Genomic DNA, 20,323 nt, shown 5'->3' on the forward strand with positions numbered 1-20,323 from the left:
AGGGTAATGCACTGCTGGCTCCGGCGGCCAGAGGGTGGAGGTGCCGTCTCGCCTGTTCAATGAGGGCTCTACACCACCCCAAATCATTATGTAGCAAACCATAAACAGCTCTATTCTTCAGAGCATTGACAGACCTCTAATTAATCTTCCTGCATGTTTGGGGTTGCATTCAAGAAAGAGCATTAGTTTCAGTACAGCAGTTAGGCAGAGGTTTAACACTGCTTTAAGTTCATGATGAAGGACCATCCTCGGCGGGGTGGGAAGAAAGGCTCACGTGACTTCCTGAGTAGCAGCCGCGCAGATGAAGAATAGATCAGTAACTCTCCCACATAGATGAGAAAAAAAGGTTCAGTGATAGCAACCTGGCTTCACCAGAAGGAAGCTCTGCTCCTAGTTTGGATAGCACCGATCTGTGCTAGGTTTGGTAGATCTGTCTTGGTTTACATGAACTGAATGTTTCATCTATGAAGTTTGAGGGCACCAAAATTTCAAAACCGGGAGTTTGACCTCTGTAACGCTATCCCAAAACCGTTCTGCCTTTGGAAGAGAAGCACCTGTGATTCCTGGAGCGTGGAGGTGCAGGTGCCACTGCAGTCTGGTGGATTTACTTCCTGGAAAATCCTTTGGAGAATGGAAAATGAAAGATACTTTTGTACTGTACAGAGAGCAGGCAGAGCAATTAAAACAAAGATCCTTTTTTCAATGGCTGTGATTTAGGAACTCAGTCCAATTTTGATGATGAATCCTGGCCTCAGAGGAAGTATTTCGACAACTGGAGCATGCTTCTTAAACTGGAGAGGATTTGACTCTGCCCCATAGGGAAGCAGAGATAATAAAAGTAAAATAAGCAGGGAAGGGGAGAGCTCTTCTCTGCTGAGGGGGTAGAATAGCACAGCACAAGAATGGAATAGAGTAGAATAGAATGGAATGAACTAGAATAGAATGGTATGTGATGGATAGGATAGGATAGGATAGGATAGGATAGGATAGGATAGGATAGGATAGGATAGGGTAAGACAGGATACGGTATGACAAGACACAGCAGGGCTACCCTCTTGATAAAGAAATATTTCTTAATGTCCAGTCTAAACCTCCCCTAGTGCAGTGTTGAACCATTCCCATGTCTCCTATTACTGGATACCAGGAAGAAGAGCTCAGCACTTTGCTCTCCACTTCCCCGCCTCAGGAATCTGTATAGAGCAGTGAGGTTGCCTCTCAGGTCCCTTTTCTCCAAACCAAAGTCCTCAGTCTCTCCTCATAGGACATTCCTTCCAGCCCTTTCACCAGCTTCACTGCCGTCCTCTGGACACATTCAAGGACCTTCACATCCTTCTTAAATGGTGGGGCCCAGAACTGTATGCAGTTCAAGGTGAAGCTGTGCCAATGCTGAATACAGCAGGATAATCACCATTTTTGACCAGCTGGTCATGCTGGTCATGCTATGTTTGATGGACCCCAGGAAGCAGTTTGCCTTTTGGCTGCCAGGGCACACTGCTGCTGACTGATATTGAGCCTGCTGCCAACCAGCACCTTTCTGCAGGGCTGCTCCCCAGCCACTCCTGCTCCCCAGCCACTCCAGTCTGTAGTTGTGCCCAGCATTACTCTATGCCAGGTGCAGAATCCGTCATTTCAGCTTGTTAAATTTCATCCCATTAATCATTGTCCAATGATCTAATCTATCTAGATCCCTCTGCAAAGCCTCTTGGCCCTCAAGAGAGTCAGCAGCACCTCCCAGTTTGGTGTCATGAGCAAATTTGCCGCCGGTGCATTCAACTCCTGCATCGTTGATGAATATATTCAACAGAACTGGCACTAGAATTGAACCCTGAGGAACCCCACTGGTGACTGGTTGCCAGAGAGATGTAGCCCCATTCACTACACCCCTTTGAGCTCTGCCCTTCAGCCAGTCCTTCACTCAGTGCACTGTGAACCCGCTCATCCCACAGCTGGAGACCTTGTCCAGAAGGATGCTGTGAGATACAGTAACAAGAGCCTTACTAAAACTCAGAAAAACTGCATCCACTGCCTTCTCAGGCAGTATCAAATTAGTTAAACTACTAATTACTAATTATTACTAATTACTAATTAAATATTAGTTAACTATCAAATTAGTTAAACACGACTTTCACTTTGTGAACTTGTGTTGACTCTGCATGATGAGTCCATCATTCTTTAAATGCCTTTCAATATTATGCAGTATAACCTCCATAATTTTTCCAGGAACTGAGGTTAGATTAACAGGTCTGTATTTCTCTGAGTCTTCCCTCATGACTTTTATGTAGATTGGAATCAGTAGATTCCAGTGCAACGCAGTGCAGACTGCTCATATGGTTCAGAGGCCTGAGGCACTGTTACATAAAGGATGCCAGGCAGCAGGAAAAATCCCTTTCTTCACCTTCACCGTATATATTGTCACCCTACAAAAGCAGCTCATGCTCAGACGGGACATTATTAGCTGTGTAAAACCCAGCTGTTAGAAAAGGCAGTATCTTGGCATTTGCTTGTGGATTCTGCAGATACTGCTCATTCCAGCAACTGGTCGGTGGAATCCCATAAGGGAAACAGAACATTTAAAAAACCCCTATGTATTATTTTTCTTTACACCCTAAGAGGTAGGGAAAGGCAGTACCAGCTGGGCAGGTTGAAGACTTGCATTGCTGCTTGGGGCAGGGCAACAGCATGGTGTGTGCTGTGACCACTGCCTCAGACCAAAGCTACCCCACTACTGTCATGGTCTGATCAGAGTTAGTCCCTCTGATTACAATTTTATGGGAATAGAGTAGCTTAGTAGTGTGATTCAGGTGCTCTTCCTACTTCGTTTTTGTCTGCTTGATGGGGTTTTGTTTAAGAGGGCTTCATAGCAAAAGAAAGGGAAAGGCACAAACAGCTGGACTAATCAGTACAAGGTAATATAGAAGCAATTTTTGTTCTTCAGCTAACAGATTTCTTCATCTTATTTAATTGTAATAAAATAAAGAAGAGTCTGGCCCAGTGTTTTGTTCAGCTCTTGCTGTAGGCTTTTATCATTCCCAAATGAATGACATTTACTATCCCATTGAGAATCATTTGAATATTTTTCCACTGCTGAGATCTCTAAGTGTTTCTGCCTTTGTCTGTGGTTGATATGTGAGCAGTACTGAATGTTTGCTTTTACGGTTTGCATTGCAGGTGGGCCTTCTAGGAAGAACTGGTTCAGGAAAAAGCACTTTACTTTTTGCATTTTTAAGACTTCTGAATACAGAAGGGGATATCCAGATTGATGGAGTCTCCTGGAACACGGTCAGCGTGCAGCAATGGAGAAAGGCATTTGGAGTGATTCCTCAGGTAATGAGATTACTGTAACTTTCTGTGTCTTATATCTGTGTCTTTATTTTCATTGGTTCTACATATGCTTCAAGCTGGAAGTTAATTGTTTTGTGCTAAGGAACAGAAGACACGAAGATTTTGTTGAAAGGGGAGATGGATGGATGGATGGATGGATGGATGGATGGATGGATGGATAAATGCAATGATTCACAGCAGACTACTTTCTGAGGGTTTCTGTGCCACTCACACAAGAATTCTAGAAATCAGAAGGTATAGCACACTCAAACAGAAATGTTCATAACCTTTTCTCTGTTCATAATACTTTTCTCTGCACCTCTGAAACAGTTTGCATGTTGACTCAAAATAAGATAGTGCCACCTGAAATAAAAAATACAGTCAGTGGTGTTCTCAGCTACTGTTTTCTAAAGCAGTACATCACATATTGTGGTTAGCATGTGAATGCTATACATTGCCTGTTTTCCATGTCAGGCTAGTACCAGAATTATTGCTTTTCTGATATTTTACTAGACCACTAGCTGATTCCCAACATGGACTCATCACTTTTTTTTAGCTGTCACCTCTCATGACTATGCACATGTCATAGTGCATGCATAAAGGAGCACTTCCTGTTATTTATGCTTGCAGCAGTGCTGGCAAAGTAATGCCATTTCAGAGATGAAAGAGGAAACAGCTCCCCACATGGGTTTAGGCACCCTAGTTTTTTCAAATAACTGGAACAAGAGAAATAGTCTAAGGAGGAGCAAAGAACTAAACCTAGGACTTCCCAGTCTACTGTCTTAAAAGGCAGTTACTGTCTGAGCAAGCTGGTAAGCTGCAGTGTGGTGCAAAGCTGTGTGCACTGACAGCTTGAGATGCTTTAAAATAGTTGGAAAGACTCTTGGACAGCCAGCTGATTGAACTAAAAAATATGCTGTCAGGTTTGCATTTTCAAAATAGTGGTTTTCTCTTCTACAGCCATCATAGCAGAGCAGAGGTCTGTCATCACTTTCACCCTTCCTTGGGTCTGTAGGTTAGAATCTGCTTTCTACCATAATGCAACAAACCAGACTAATTGTAGTAACGTCACTTCTGATCTATTTCAGTGTCATGGAGCTGGGATTTAACTCTAACCGAGGTGTTCCTTATGGCACTGTTTTGGCTTTGGTATCTGTTAAGACGCTGAAATGCTCATGCTGGAAACATAATGTTTGCAAGCACAAGGGGAATTCAAAAATTATTTTTTCTACTTCAAGATCAGCTTTGAGTTGTGATAGTCTCCCTTTCAAAAATGTTTTCCCACAGCAGCCTGAGTGTCATTTATTTAATGTAGGGCATGCAAAGAAGACACAGCTCTTTCCTCTCTTCTGCATTTCCACAAGGATGCTCTAAAATTTCCTTAAAGGCAACAAATTTTCAGTACTTTGATGCCAGAACAGACCTTTATTCACTGCCAAGTTACAGACTTAATAAAACAGAACCAAGAGAGCAGTGGTAAGTGCACTGGTTGGATTAGTTTCTTGTCTGGACTCTACTGACAGCCTGGCTGGTCATACGCTGCCTGCCTTGCTGAGGCTTGCTTGGCAAGCTGCCCTTTGATAGCTGAACTGTCGTCACTCTTTCTGTCTTCTCTTCAACATTTTCACATCTATCTGTCCTTTAAATTTCTTTTTTCTTTATTATTGCCGGTTCAGTTCTGCAGCATGATTGTTGTTTGCAAGTATGAAAAAAAGTCACCCCTTCAGATTGAGGCAGCTGTGCAGTGAACTGCAAATGCAGCTACATCTAATGAGTTTGGAGGACAGGTATGTTATACAGCTGGCCTCCTGTCCTGGGTTCAGCAGTAGCAGTCATTTTTCTCCTTCTTAGTAGCTGGTGCAGTGCTGTGTTTTTGACTTTCAGCCTGGGAACAGCACTGATAACACTGATGTTTTCAGTTGCTGCTCAGTAATGTTTACTCTGACCAAGGACTTTGTGAGTCTCATGCTCTGCCAGGGAGGAGGGGAAGCTGGCAGGAAGCAGAGACAGGACACCTGACCCAAACTAGCCAAAGAGGTATTCCATACCACAGCACGTCATGCCCAGTATATAAACTGGGGGCAGTTACCCAGAAGGGCTAGATCACTGCTCGAGTCGGGCTGGGTATCGGTCGGCGGGTGGTGAGCGGTTGTATTCTCTTGCTTGTTATTTCCCTTATCATTATTATTATTGGTGGTAGCAGCAGTGGTTTGTGTTATACCTTAGTTACTGGACTGCTCTTATCTCAACCCAGGGGAGTTACATTCTTTCCATTCTCCTCTCCATCCCTCCGGGAGCAGAGGGAGGAGGGGGCAGGGAGTGAGCGAGCAGCTGCGTGGTTCTGAGTTGCTGGCTCGGCTTAAACCACGACACCACCAAAGGATGGATGTATAAGATGAAGGATGCTTTCATAGTATAAACTATGTCTCCATTGTGAAATTTTCCTATACAGCCAAGTATAACTTCCTGTATTGGAAGGGGCTTCCCTGTTTTTTCCATAGTCATCCTTCTGCTCTCAGCCATTTCTTCTTTTAGGCTGTGGTTGCCCAGCAGTATTTCTGCTTTCCATGTCCAGCTGTCCTTGGGAGCACATGGAATGAGGAGAAAAATGAATGCTTGGTAACAAGTAGCCTTGTTGTCCCAGTGAAAAATATGATTAATAATTCTCATAGCTGAGTACTCACTATAGAGTCACTAGTGGTATAGAAAACAACATTCTGCAGCCATCAGCAAAATGTGAGAGACATTTATTGCATGAGCAGTGTAACTTGCCCCTCTGGTAATGAAGTGCATTGTTAGTTCATTGTTAAAATACACATTTAGTTCAGTTTGGAAGTCCCTGATAATGGATCAACACCAAAAAAATCCTGGCTGTCCGTTCTCTGGAAGGTCATGAGAGTTCCCAGCCTGTTTGCATGCTTCAGCTCGCAGCTCCTCTCCCAAAGCCTTGCCAAAAAAATGCACATTGTACCTCAAAAGTTCCCACATTCAGAATGAAATGAAGTTTTCACCAGCACCCTCCCAGCAGGGAAGGGAAATTGCATATGCCACCCTGCTTTCCCCAGCAGAACAAAGGGAGCCTTTTTTCTTTGACCTTAACCTACGGCTTCAGAATGGAGGAGAAAAAATAGTTGCCTCTCCTTTCCTGGGAGGCTGGCCTACATCAACACCTGGATATTCGCTGTCTCCAGGAGAGGCTTTGTTAACAAAAGGAGAACGGAGCTCTACTTGAGGCATGCTTCCTTGTGAAAACTTTCCAAACCTCTCCTTTTCTTTCTTTACCCCTAAATTTCCCAGTTGAGAAGAAAAGAAGTTCTTTTCCTCTGCCAGGACCTCACTGATGCCTGCATAGCACACACAGCGTCAGCCTGCAGCGTGGTCAGGGATCAGCTGAGCCAGAGCAAAGGCAAACCCCTGTCTTTCAGTATCTCAAATCCAGCATTACAGTGGCATGAAGGGGTGAATCATATAAAACATGTTTCCTGGAGCACCCCACAAGGAAGGTCCTTCCTGTTGCTCCTCACACCTCTGCACTGTTGAAGCACAGCTGGACCACAGTCCTACAGGACTCCTACAGGAGCTCCTACAGGATGTTTGTCATTCCCATGCAAAGCAATTACCGCAGCAATAACAGGCTGTTTGAAGTAGAATTGCAGCCCATTGTCCCTTCTTTCTGGACAGACCTTTCTGATGTTTCTTCTGCAAGAGTTTCCCCACCACATTTCCAGGGTGAGGACATCCAGCTGCATCTGGTTTCAACACTGAAGCTCTTTAGTGTACAGGGCCTCATGCAGATTGCATCCTGAAGTATTTAATTGAGTCAATTGAGAAAATACCTTCAGAAATTTGGCTTCAAACAGAGAACAGGAGACCTGCACACATGTTCCATTAAAATCAATGAGGAGAATCCTAAGACCCACAAGGCGCTGCTAGCTCAGAGGAAAGAAATTACTTCTGAAGTCTTCTTGAGTGTTATTCCACTGCATCCTGGTGGATCTCATGCTGGTTTTATGTGTAAATATTCCATGTAGAATTAACATCAAGCTTAGCATAGAGAATGAGGTTATTACAATTTGTGGGACTGCCAACTAACAAAAACCAAAATAATCAAATCAGTTTTGCTGATTTTACTTGAAAAGTGGAATTTCACAACTTTAATCTTTGTAGTTCCAGTTTTTCAGTAGTTATCTCATTTTCTTCATTGTAGCTGCCGATCTCTCTGCCTGAAACAGTGCCTGGCACTGTTTCATCACTTCTGATACCCTTCAGGGCTGTTCACTTTGTAGGTTGCATGGGGGGTGGCTGTTCTGCAGCATGCCAGAGCACTCCTGCATGGGGCAGTGCTGCTCTCCCTAGGGGTCCCAGGGAGGCTGGGCTCCTGCAGAGCAGGGGAGCCCAGATGCCAGGGAGCATCTGCTGCACCAGACCCATGCACAGAGCAGCTGGGGACATTCATTAACAACCCCATATGCTCATTTGGAGCAGTAGATAGATAGGTTGTTTTCTGCATTGCGGATGCAGTATTGCCAGGAGCACAGCACTTGGGTTCACCAGTAAACTCTATGGGAGGCAGAGGTTTTAGCGTCTTCAGGGGAGAAGCTTACAGAACTGGTCCCAGAAAACCTGCAGAAGGACTTCACTGCTCTCATGTTCTTATTCTTGTCTGGAGACATTTTAATGTCAATGTAAAGTCCCCAGAGGAGCACTTATGAAAACAAACCCTTTAACTTTGCTGTTAATACTAAAGCATTCACATAGCAATTTGATTGTCTTTCATGTTGATGTTCTTGCCATATTATGAAGCAGAGGAGGCTACATGGAGGTCATATTGTTGTTACTCTGACTTCTCTCTGTGTGGAGCTGGTGTCTGATTCTGGCTGATGTCACATTTGTTCTCCAGCCCTGGACTGTGGATCCATGGGTTTCGCAGAGGACCTGCACATGGGTTGTCTTTCCATTGCAACAGCAGCTACTCACAGCCAGGATAATCCCTCTCATTGGCAGCTTCTTGTCAACTGATCCTTTACTCTTCTATATGGGTTTGCTTAGGTACTCCAGGGTTCTTCACCTAACACTTAAATCACTTAGGAAGCCTATTGCCACAAGCTCAGTGTATCCCACACCATAACCAGTATGCAGAAGCTGTAGCTGCTGAGAGGACTAATGCCCTTCAGAGAGGTTGTTTTACAATATTTGGGGTGGTCAGAACATAAGCATTACCGTATCTATATTCCTGAGTGTTTTGCTTGTGGGTGGATATCACGTCTGAGAAACGATTTGTTGCATGATCACACCCATTAACATCCTGGGTGAATCTGAACAAGTGACTGAGAAGAAAATGATTCCAGATTTGCTGCCAGTCTCCCCAGCCATCCATTTCCACTTCCAATGCTTTCCTTATTTCTATTTCTGCCATATTTATAAACAACACAGAAGTCCACGGCATTCACTTTTGGATTTGGCTTTTTTTTTTCACTTTAGAGTTCAAGCTTTTAAGAATTTTGGGTTGTTTTTTTTTTTTCCCTGATTGTTTTTAAGTGGACTCTAAACTAGCCATGTGACTCACATGATATTTACTCAATTGAACCCTATGTGGTTTCTAATGAGCTGGGAAGAAGGTGGTGTTGAAATGGAGAGAGAAGTACCAGAATTCAGGACAATGAAATATTTACCTTGTGGGGAAAAAAAGAAGGTACATTTGGGAATAGCTTGCTTTTAGTGACCTGCTTCTTGAAAGCACGATTATTAGGAATAACAGCAGTTTCTGAAGAAAGTAGTTTCCTTTATTTCTCTGCCTGCTGCACTTCAGCAGGAATGTTATTCAGCCCTATCTTCTTTAAAACTGGTTTGTTCGGTTAACTATTCTTTACCACTGAGAAATGAAAATACCTATTCCATTAGTTAGATGGATGGTGCTCCAAGTGTGAAGAAACCCACGTCTGACTCTGTTTCTGCAGCATTATTATTCCACCACACCCACGACTTGGAAGAATCTAATCCTGCTGCAAATATGTTGCCCTGTTCATGCCACCTAACCAGTGTGGGGCATGGGAAAAGGACTTCACTGTACTTCACCAAAGCATTCATTGTTATTAACAATAATGATCACAAAGGAAAGGGTCTACTCTTGCCCACTAGTCTGCCAAAAGTACTACTTCAACGATTTTTAGCTATGTGCACTGCTGCCTCTGCTGCAGCTCCACCGGGGTGTTGCTGGCAGGGCAGTGAAGGCACCATCGCACTTAAATCCACTCCACTGACCGCAGGGCACCACGATGCAGCTGGTTTTCTTCTGGTCTCTTGATTCTGGTCTCTTGAATCGGGTACTTCCTTCTCTCTTACACCAGATAAGTTATTGGCAATGGCCTACGTGTCTTTATTAAGCAAATTAATTAATGTAATTTATTTGCCACTGCCACGTTTAGACTTTTCATTAATCTATTTAAAGGATTAATGTAAATGTGTGTATAAATCACTTTGAAATCTAATGAAAGAATGCAGTGTTCCCAGGTTAGGTCAGATGAAAATTGGGGTAGACTGGCCAAACTCTGGGCAAGCACTTGCTAAGAATATTCTGTTGGTACAGCTACTCCTTTACTGCTTTCTGTAGTGTTTGACTACCAAGACTCCAAGAAATTCTGTGGCTGTGAATCACTGGCATTTCAACACTTTTCTTTAAATACATATTTTCTTTAGGAAGACAAAAGAGAAGAAAATCATTGTCTCAAATCTTTCCTTTTGGTATTTGTTCTCTACGTACAAGGAAAGAGCAAGCAAGTGGTTGTATTTCTCAACAAGGCACTTACATTCTTTGAGAGCAATTTCTCCCTGCTACAAACAGCAGGTGTATCTTGCAGCATAGAACACCACAACAGTTTGGTTGTATCTCATAAGAAACGTTGTGCAACCTCAGTGTCCCTTGAAGAACCTCATTTCCACCAGAACCTGACACACCCACCCCATGTAAAAAGAGATTAAACAAATATTTAGCTTTGTCTGAGTCACGGCTTTTTGAGCTACAAAAGGTGTTTCTGAAGGATGTTCGCTTAAACCCGCGTGCCTAAAAGCAGAACTGAGTAGTAAACTTCAGCGTGAGAAGGATGCACCTCAGTGCCAGGAAATGTGCATCCTCTTCATTTTGTGTCATGGAAGGAAGGCGCGGGACAGAGCATGGAGAGAGCAGGGTCTGCAGCACTGATTAGGGGAGCCTCATATGAGAGCAGGTTGTGGCTGCTACAGTCATGAATCAGGTCTTGCTGAGTCATATCTCAGTGATGTGGCAGTGAGAAAGGAAACAAAAAAGCTCTTTAGAGCTAGGACTGAGACATGATGAAATGTCAGGTAACAGAATGATGCTGATACATATTTGGCTATAATCAATTAGCAAAAAAAGAAATTAATTGATGAAAACCACCTTAGGACAATGTCCCTGAATACTGACAAATACCTAAAAGATTTCCTCTCTCAAAACAAAATTGTGAAAACATGCAATTTGGTTTAGGGATATTTTTTTTTTTTTTTGCTTGAATATATTTTAATTATGTTCCACATAATTAAAAAATAAAAAATAGTTTTTAAAAGGCTTATTCCAAAATGGAAATATAGGAAAACTTTTAGTCTGAAAACTGCTGAAATTTGACTTTTGATGTTTTTCAGACAAGTTTGGCTAAGTCTCGATTAAGACAATTGCCAAAAAAATGAAAGTAACCTTTTTTGGAACAATGGTTTGAAAAATCTTAGTAACCTGCGAGAAGCTCTGTTTGGTGATTGCAGAAGGTTATTCTTTCCACCGTATGCTTTACAATTTACAATGGCTTACACAATGTTCAGGGTATCTGCCTACCTGTGTTTGTATATCCTTTTTTCTTGCAGAAAGTGTTCATATTTTCTGGAACTTTTCGGATGAATTTGGATCCTTATGGGCAGTGGAGTGATGAAGAAATATGGAAAGTTGCAGAGGAGGTAAAACTGCTCAAAGTTATTTGTATCACTCTGGAGAAGTACTTACGGCAGAATGCAGTGTAGGTCAAGTGATTGTCATATGTTACATTTATAGAGTCTTAGGAAATAAAGTGCTGAGGAAAGGTGTCTGCTATAAACCAGGTTTCCTTATTTCCTAATAAAAAGGTGCCTTTGTCAGAGATTAAGGAAAAAAACATCAAGATGAACTTCCGCACAGCACAGTCTGGGTTGCTCCTGCAGTGATTTAGCATAGGGGATGTTTTATGTTTGGCTCTGCTGGGTGACCCTGAGAGAAAACACAGTGGAGGGAGCTGATACAGCAGAAAGGCCTCTAATCTTTTCTCATTTTAATGCTTTGCCAAATATATGAAATCTCTGCAAGGCATTTTTCTATCACAAAGTGTAAAGATGACTAGTAAACATTTTGGAGGCCAGGAAGAAAATGAACCATGTCTGTGGCCTGCCCTAGAAATAAGACTGGTGTTATTGCAGTAGGAAATATTTATATTCAGCTTAGAAAAATCTTTCCTCAAGATATTTTCCAGTTATTGCAATTCTCAGGCCAGCATAAAGTCAGCTGAGGAGCACTTCCTGACACCGCAATCAGGCTTACGCACTGCTTGTGTTGTGGGCAGCTGCTCTGTCATGGAAAGTAAGAATCATGGGATATTAGATTATGAACCTAAAGGTTTTCTTCCAATTTTATTTTGAGATCTTTTGGTTTAAAATGCCCCAAGTTTAGGGGCCTAATGTTTACAATTCTGTTCCACGGTGAGCTGAAGCCCATGCATTATGGTTGTCAGATGCCACCTATTGGCTCTGGTAGTGCTTGGTAGGTGGCACAGGTAACATAAGGCCCAGAGAAAAGGAAGATGAGAGTTAGGGGAGGAAAGGGGCTGTAGCCTAGAAAGCAGATGCCTTTTCCCAAGGTACAGATGTCCTAATTAATACAGACTCAGAAATGATCTGGTGCCATTTTCTTTGTTGATTTTAAGTTTCAGGGTCAGAAAATGCATACAACTGTGGGACTTAATCTGAAATCTTCCTCCTTTCCCATCCAGGTTAACCCTATCTCTGCTTGCTGTCTTAGGTTTATTTCTTTCCCATGTTTGGAAAAGAGGAAAGTAGACACTTCCGATGAGTAATTTACTGTTGAATAAACACATCATGACGTTTTTGGTTAAATGATGTGACAGAAGCTTTTCTGCTGGTCCTAGAAGAGGCAGTTGGGTGCTCGGTGCTTGGGTGCTCAGTGCTGGGCTGCGGGAAAAATGGAGTGTGGATTAGTGCCCCTTTTCTTGAGAAAGACAAGCTCTCCTTCTGCTTTTAAGGGCTGTTTTGACTGTGCGTGTGAATTGAGCCTGGGATTTTAAAAGAGCCAAACCTCATTTACAACAGCATGAAAGAAAAAAAGTATTTTGAAGTGCTTATCATTAAGGAGTTTGGCAAATCCATATGTGCTAGAGGTTTTCACTGCACAGGCAAGAGTGCAAAGCAAACAGAGAAGAAAAAAAGCTGTAATGCTTTTTAGTAGGAGTGATTGGATTGCTTACAAAGTTCATGCTCTTGGGATCTGGCTTGTTAGTGACAGTGAGGCAGTGTAACTTTGGGACCATGGTGCAGCAAGAAAGTTAACTGTCAGCATAGCCCTGACCCCAATTGCTGCTGAGGGGTTAGAAGATCGTGCTGAGATCAACACCAGCTTTTTACGCTCCTCGCAACCAGCTGCAGAGAGCAAGGCTTTGGTTGAACACATCAGGTGTTTCGCGTTTTATTGCCCCCATATTTCAGCACCTGAGTCTGTCAGACTTGTGTCAGCTTCTGGGGCTGAGTTTTACCCTTGCAGTCAGCTGCTTGGACCTACAGGTACCCGGAGAAACCTTGTGCAGTTTTTCCAGCCCTTAGAGGCAAAATTCTATTAAAGGACAGAACGTGTGTTCAGAGGAGGAGCAAGAAACAAAGCTCTAGCCTTAATTTACTTATAAATACATGAACGCTACAGAAACACAACGCGCGTACCCACACACCGCAGTTTAGCATGGTTTCCGTGTAAAACAGAAGCACAAAGGAGGAATTCCAGTAATATTTCGCCTCCTTCACCCCCCCCCTCCCCTGAATGCAAACAAATTGCAGATTGGTAACATTTAAAAAATCCAGCGGGGGCTCTTCATAAACCACGGTTTATAATGGGTTTTGGAGCCATGCAACTCACGTGTTTCCTAGTTCTTTTATTTTACCAACATTTTTCTATAAACACTGCTGATTAAGCCAACGAGCACCATCAGGTTGGACCTGTGGAAGACGCAAAGCTTTGCTTTAAGGTGTACAAAATGTATCTCCCCGTGAGAGCAAAAAAGGAGTACTGGAAGAAACAGTCAGAAGACATCTTGTGGGCTGGATTCCGGTTTCTGACCCAAGGGAAGCAGCTTCATTTGGCATGGGCACTCCTCTAAGCATTGTATCACCAGTGCAGAGGGAAGACCCTGAGGCCATTAGTATGAACAAAGCTCACAAGACCTTTAGGGCAGAAAAAGAAACAGATGGAAACACTCTCAGAGCTATAGAGACAATGGCCACAGTGACCTGGGTTGCCTTCTCTGTTGCTATAATGTCGCATATGAATTTTGGTCGTTTCTTTTTACCCTCCTAATAGCCAAAGAGGCTTGGTTTCCTTTCAAAAATCACTCTCCTCAATATTTGCCATGATGTACATCACCACTGAATAAGTTACAAATATATTGCTTTCTCCAGCTTGCTAACTCAGAATGTTTCAGTCAAAATGCCAAAACTCATTGTATGTGACAAACAAATAAAGCATTAACTCAGCTTTCAAACATAAATCCTATCATGTCATACGATTCAAATATTTCAGTGCTTTTCACATCATTCAGCTACTTAGCTTGTAGTCTTTATAGGACAGATTCTCCTTTTCATCAATTTATGTTTTCGCCGTCAGAAATGAAAGGCAAGGAAATTAAAGGCTCTGGTTGCCATACCCACAGTCAGCATTAGCTGTATCTCACTGATTTTTCCTGTCCTTTCTCTTTCCATCAGGTTGGGCTGAAGTCTGTAATTGAGCAATTTCCAGGCCAGCTTGATTTCGTTCTTGTGGATGGCGGCTGCGTCCTCAGTCATGGCCACAGGCAGCTGATGTGCCTTGCCCGGTCAGTTCTCAGCAAAGCGAAGATCTTGCTGCTCGATGAACCAAGTGCTCACTTGGATCCCGTGTATGTTTCCTTCATTTGTTCTATCTTCTAATATGAAATAGGAAAATTAGTGGGGCAGCACCGTCTCAAAAGCCCCTCTGTAACTTGTCTGGGCTGTTACTAAGCCTGATTTCAGTGATATGTTAGTAGTTCTGCCTGGGGCATCAGGAAAGCCTAGTTACAACGTTAGCTTTATGGCTGATACGTACTTTCACAGCAGAAATGCAGCAAGCTGAGATGATGCAGGGTGTTGGTGTCCACACACCTGAGCCTTCCAGCACGCAGCCAGACTTAAATATCATCAGTAAAGTTACTGGCAGCACCAGCATGTTCACCGCAGTCTGAACGCCAACACTTGTTTGCCTTTCAGAACTTCCCAAGTGATCCGGAAGACCCTGAAGCATGCATTTGCCAACTGCACGGTCATACTCTCTGAACACAGGCTGGAGGCAATGCTGGAGTGCCAGCGATTCTTGGTGAGTGTTTCTCATAGTCTCACATACTCTCGTTTCATCACATTTGATGAATGTGCAAAATGCACCAAGCAGAAATGATGAAACTGGCTGGATTGGTGGGGGTCACTCAGAGCAACCTCGTCACCAGCAGAGCAGCATGCTCCTGTTTGCTCTTTCACCTGAGCTGTGGCACCTGTGTTCAGATGTTAAGGAAGAGCTGGATTCCTTCTTTCAGCCAGGAGGAAAGCTGTGTAGGCTATCCAGCTGCTGATCCAGGTGCCTTATGTTGTCAATTGGCTCAGGAGCTCCTGAAAAGTACCAGCATTTCACAGAGCTTTACCATTGCAAATGCAGAAATGGCTGCACTTTGCTCTTGAGCAGTAGGAGGCTGCATGGGGAAGAAGGGTTTCCTAAGAAAACATCTAGCGATCAGAATTACTGACTTCTTTCGTCAGGCCACTTGAATATTCATTTCTTGTTTAATCAAGGTAACAAAGTACTGAAGCCCTGGGGTATTTCCTTTGTTACACAAAAATCATTAGTAAAGGAAATATAAGGCAAGTTATGTAATTGTTCTTAAAACTGAGGTTCCTTCCTCTGTATTTTCATGACCCTTCCCTAAGAGGGGGCCTTCATTTTATTGCCTCCAGCCCAGGGCCCGGGCTGTGCCGGCCCGCGCAGGCAGGCAGCAGGCAGCAGGCAGCCTCTGCCCGGAGCAGGGGTGCCACTCTCTAAACAACATTTTAGCCACAGAGCTGCCAACAGCTCCTTCCCGTCGGTCCTGGGCCCTCACCTGAGACGCTGCCACCACAGTGCCAGCACAGGAGCCTCATTTTAACCTGTCTCCTGCCTGACAGGAGGCTGGCACAGCCTTACAGGGCAAACCTGTTGTCTCCTTCAAACAGAGGTGAGCAGCGCTTCCTTGTTTGGCAAGAGGAAAGCAAAGAAGGCCTGGCACCGTGCTGGCAGCTTTCCCCTGCTTGTGATAGGACTTTATTTTCTGCAGTTAACACTTTCTTAACGGGGCACTTTAGCTGCGCTGGGGAAAGGGCACAGTACCTAGAGGCTTCAACAAATGATCTCAGAGGTAAAAAGCAAGTCGCAAGGAGAAACCAGCAAGCTCAGCGGCACTTTGTAACTTGGACAACAGGCAGCTTATCTGCGTTAAAATTTTAATGTCTGTTTTTATGGTTGCGGTTCGAAATTGCAAACTAGAAATTAGAAACAGCAATGGTAAACTGGGCTTTTCCTGTTAGACTAAGTTTTCTGTTAATGCCTTCGTGTCTCTTCCCTGCTGTGTTAGTTGTGTGAGCTGAATTCTCACAGCACCACCATTGCCCATCTAAGAGAGTGGTATGTTTCTCTAGGTAATAGAAGACAATAAATTGCGTCAGTATGAATCCATTCAGAAGCTGCTGAATGAAAAGAGCTCCTTCAGGCAAGCCATCAGCCACGCTGATCGCCTGAAGCTACTCCCAGTACACCACAGGAACTCCAGCAAGCGCAAACCTCGACCCAAAATCACTGCCTTGCAGGAGGAGACGGAGGAAGAAGTGCAGGAGACAAGGCTGTGAGGTGCAGTGTGGGCAGCCTCTTAGTGGAGTGAATCGCCAGCAGTGCCCCACAGTGACAGCACCAGCGCTTCTGAACCTGCGGAGCTGGGCACAAATCAAACCCTGCAGGAGGTGTTCACTGCAGCGACTACACGTGCATTTGGGAATTATTCCTTTCCATGGTTAATTGTGTGCAAGTTAGTACAGTCTTTGAAGTTTTGCCACTTGTAACGGTAAAACCAGACTTCCTTTGAAGAGCTGCTCTAATTCGGTACAAAAGAGATGGCAAGCAGAATTAACCTGCCTGGCCTGACATAATCATTTCTGTCAACTTTTAGAAGTGTTCTTGCTGGGGTGACAGCAGGAAGAATGTGAGAAAAATAATCAAACCTGAGTGGAAAATAGAAAAATCAGAATGTAAAAAGCTTCTTCGGATTAATTTCCTTCAAACAAATTACAGGACAATATCAACGAGGCGCACAGAAAACTTCCTCCTCTTTTGTTTTCCATGCAGCGATTGCAATTCCAACTTAGCCCAAAAGGCCAAATGCCCTTTCATAACAGCACACTGCTCCACGGGCATAGGTGAGAATGAGGGAAGAGAAGATACTGACTTGCAAGCCAGTCAACATCTGTCTCATCTCCATGGGTAAGGGAGAATTGGTGTTTCCTCTTAGAACCTAGGAGACTGCCAGCCCGACCCTGCGCAGTTGGATGAGTGCAGTCTGACACGAGCAGGCGGTGACAGGTAGGGCTCCTGGCAGTGCAGTGGTGACAGTCTGCTTATGTCTGGCACCTTGACAGGCTTTTTACTCTCGCCTAAAAAAAACAAAACAGAGGAAACCTCTCAGAAGTAGACTTTAATAATGAAATTAATTTTTATACTCGTCTGGTTTGCAGTTTTATGATGAAACTGAACTTTCTCTAGGATATTTTATTTATTTTAATATTGTTGCAAACATTTACTAAGGAAATGATGTATTTTAAGAGTGATTATGTACTATAAAGAAAAATATATTTGTACGAAAGGTTTTATATTTGGATTGATGGGGTGGTTTTGCTACTACTTTGATGTCACATCATGATAGAGCTGTTAAAAAACGAGGACAGCCCAGGAATTAGGCTAAGTACTGTCCGATGCTGTGTTTGTGCACTATTCTAGTGATACAGACATTTTAGATAGATTACACTTTTTTCCTTAAATAAAAAAGAAATAAAAAGAAACTGCCTGTATGACATGACATGTTACACCCCGCTCATGGTGCAGAACTCGCCTACCTATTTCGCTACTTCCGCTTCAGCCATTGCAGCCTAGCCAAGCGGGTGCATGATGCTTAACGAATACATTCTATTACCAAACTGGTCGGGAAGATCGCGCGGCCGCGCCTGACCCGGTGCGGGGCCGGCCGCGGGGCCGGGGCGGTGCGGGCGGCACTAGGTGGTGCTGCGGCGCTCGGAGCGCCGCTGCCGGCCGCAACGCTGCTGCCCGGGCCCCGCTGTGTCGGCCCGTGTCCTCCCGCCGCAACACCGTGCTGCTGCAGGCAGAAGCAGCCGCGCTCCTCAGCCTCCCGTATTCCCATGGTGGTGGTTTGGCAAAGGAAGGGCTCCAGAAAGAGCCGTTTTAAGGCACCGCTACCACCGCTAGTCAGCAGCACCGCCACTCAAATGCTTTGCAACGGTGCAGCACTCGCAGATGAGGTTTTTATCTTTCACAGCGCTTGGGCCCTGAACCTGTGAAGAGCAATGCATGGAAAGCTTGAAAATAAATAAACGCTTCTAGGTATCAGGTGGGAACAGCGGCTCTGCCCCAGCCTGTGACAGTGTCCCACGAGGCTGGGCACCAGGCATTACAGCTGGGCTCTGCACAAGAGCCACCAAGGGCACAGGCTGAGCCTGCAGGCACTCCAGAGCTCACTCTGGAGCAGCTGCTCACCCTGTCCCACCCGGGTTTTCCTCTATTTCTGTCCCACATTACATAGTTTCTGCATATTTCCTCTGCAAATACAATTTTTCTTTCTGTCTGATTTCCTCCCCGCTCAGTCCTTCATACTGTACTGCTGTTCTTGCTATCTTCTAGCACTTACCTGGCTCTCTCCTTTCTGTCTGCATGAACATCTTGCTGTTATGTTTTCCATGAAATGATGCCTCTTGCTCACAGAGTGCTCTGCATACCTTTGGGTCTCAGTTTTGCCATGTCACTGTTTCTCTGCCACTGAGCTCTGGATGCTTTGGCCTTTATAACAACTGAAAACAAACTGTATACTGAAGGAGCATCACTTTTGAACCCCATCTCCATTCTCCCTACACCCAAACTGTTCACCTCATGCTGTGTATGGCTTTCCTCACACAGCCAGCTCTCCGTTTACACAAGTCTTTACAGCACACATGGCCACGCCTGGCCAGGAGGCTGGGGCAGCTGCGGCACAGCCAAGCCCCAGGAGGAATGCCAAGGATCCCTCCTTTATCAGGATATTACTCAGAGCTGCAGACATACCATGTGGGAGAGTTTATTATCCAAATAAACAAGATGATACATAAAGATGAGCGGAAGAGAACCACGGTGGCATGAGGCTCAGTGCGCGCTTCAAAGCTTGCACAGTCAGTAGTGTTAATTTGGGGGGGTCATTGTTAAAGGGAGTGAGGAGGTGGCCACTTGGACCAAGCGGACTGGGAGACATTTCAAGGAGGGAAGAGGTAAATACAGCAGGAGCACGCAGTAGGCAGGATGTGTGGAAGCTGCTGATGCGAACACTCAAAGGAGTGCTTTGAAGGCAAAAATAAGTCAGTGAGCTGATGGTCCCTGCCCTGCAGCACAGCGTGCATCACAGTGGCTCCTGCCGTCAGCATCCGCCTGCCAACACCCTGCTGCCTGTCCCAAAGGGCTCAAGTTAGGGCTGCAGGAATTCCTCTCTCTGCCCTCTAAGTGGGAAAAGGCAGAAGAGGAACGTGCTGTTTCTTTTAGGCCAGAAATGCCACTTCAGCTACTTCAGCATTCAGGCTGGAACAGGAGGCAAGTTGGTACCAGCCTCCATAACGAGGAGGAGGAGAGCATCTGCTTCCCAACCAGGGTCAAGAGGAGCACGTTACCTTTTAGAACAAGTGTTCTTGTACTTGCTGTTGGTGGGATAACAGCTCCCAGGGCTGTTTGCCTGAAGTTAACTGGGAGGTTGCACATGCTGTTCGTGGGGGAAAATGGAGCATGAGGGGGCAAAAGGGAAAAACAAAAGAACAGAAAATGAGGCTATAACCCAGGCGCAGTGGAAGGAACAAACAATGACCTTCATGAACACTGGATGAGCATTACTTAAGAGATTTTTTCTTTTCATGAGCTTCACTTCATATACTTTTGATTGAAAGAAAACCCTGTATGTAAAAAAAAATCCCTTCTCCCAAAGGACTTTGCTATTAAAAAAAACATACTTCTACTATTAGAAGGTGTGTGTGTGTACAATGTATGGCTGAAGAGAAGAGCATGATGACTCTAGTACTACACGTGATGATTTAATTTTCAGCCTGCTAGGAAGAAACTGAAAAAAGCTGTAAAGAGTGAAATTACTCTGCAGAGGATGTGTAGCTCTCCTTCAGTACTGAGGAGATGGGAGAAGGGTGCAAACGGCGAATGCAGCCCTGAGAAGCTCTTTGGGCAGCAAGGCCGAGAGCCACGCCTGAGCTGTGCACACTTGGTTGTCTTTGTAAAGTTCACATGCAAAGTAACTGCACAAAACAGCTCGATCATCAGCACTAGGGGGAACTGCTCTGGATCTCACTGGAGGCAAACAAGTCCGCTCTTCTAAAAACCAGTTTTGCTTTCACAGTTGCTTGACTG

The 20,323-nt window shown here is 44.4% G+C and overlaps 1 protein-coding gene across 1 annotated transcript in view; it reads left to right on the top strand.

The window, feature by feature from the left end:
• Window positions 1–16,518, top strand: part of CFTR (CF transmembrane conductance regulator) — a gene marked incomplete at both ends in the record, with an annotated part of 90,697 nt that extends 74,179 nt beyond the window's left edge. Inside the window, 5 exons of the mRNA XM_080627934.1 lie at window positions 3,169–3,324; window positions 11,194–11,283; window positions 14,338–14,510; window positions 14,860–14,965; window positions 16,312–16,518. Of these exons, the coding sequence (XP_080484060.1) occupies window positions 3,169–3,324; window positions 11,194–11,283; window positions 14,338–14,510; window positions 14,860–14,965; window positions 16,312–16,518 (732 nt within the window). The remainder of the gene's footprint in view (window positions 1–3,168; window positions 3,325–11,193; window positions 11,284–14,337; window positions 14,511–14,859; window positions 14,966–16,311) is intronic.
• Window positions 16,519–20,323: the final 3,805 nt, after the last annotated feature.

The sequence above is a fragment of the Psittacula echo genome (assembly GCF_963264785.1).
Source record: "Psittacula echo genome assembly, chromosome: 1".
Classification (NCBI taxonomy): Eukaryota; Metazoa; Chordata; class Aves; order Psittaciformes; family Psittacidae; genus Psittacula; species Psittacula echo.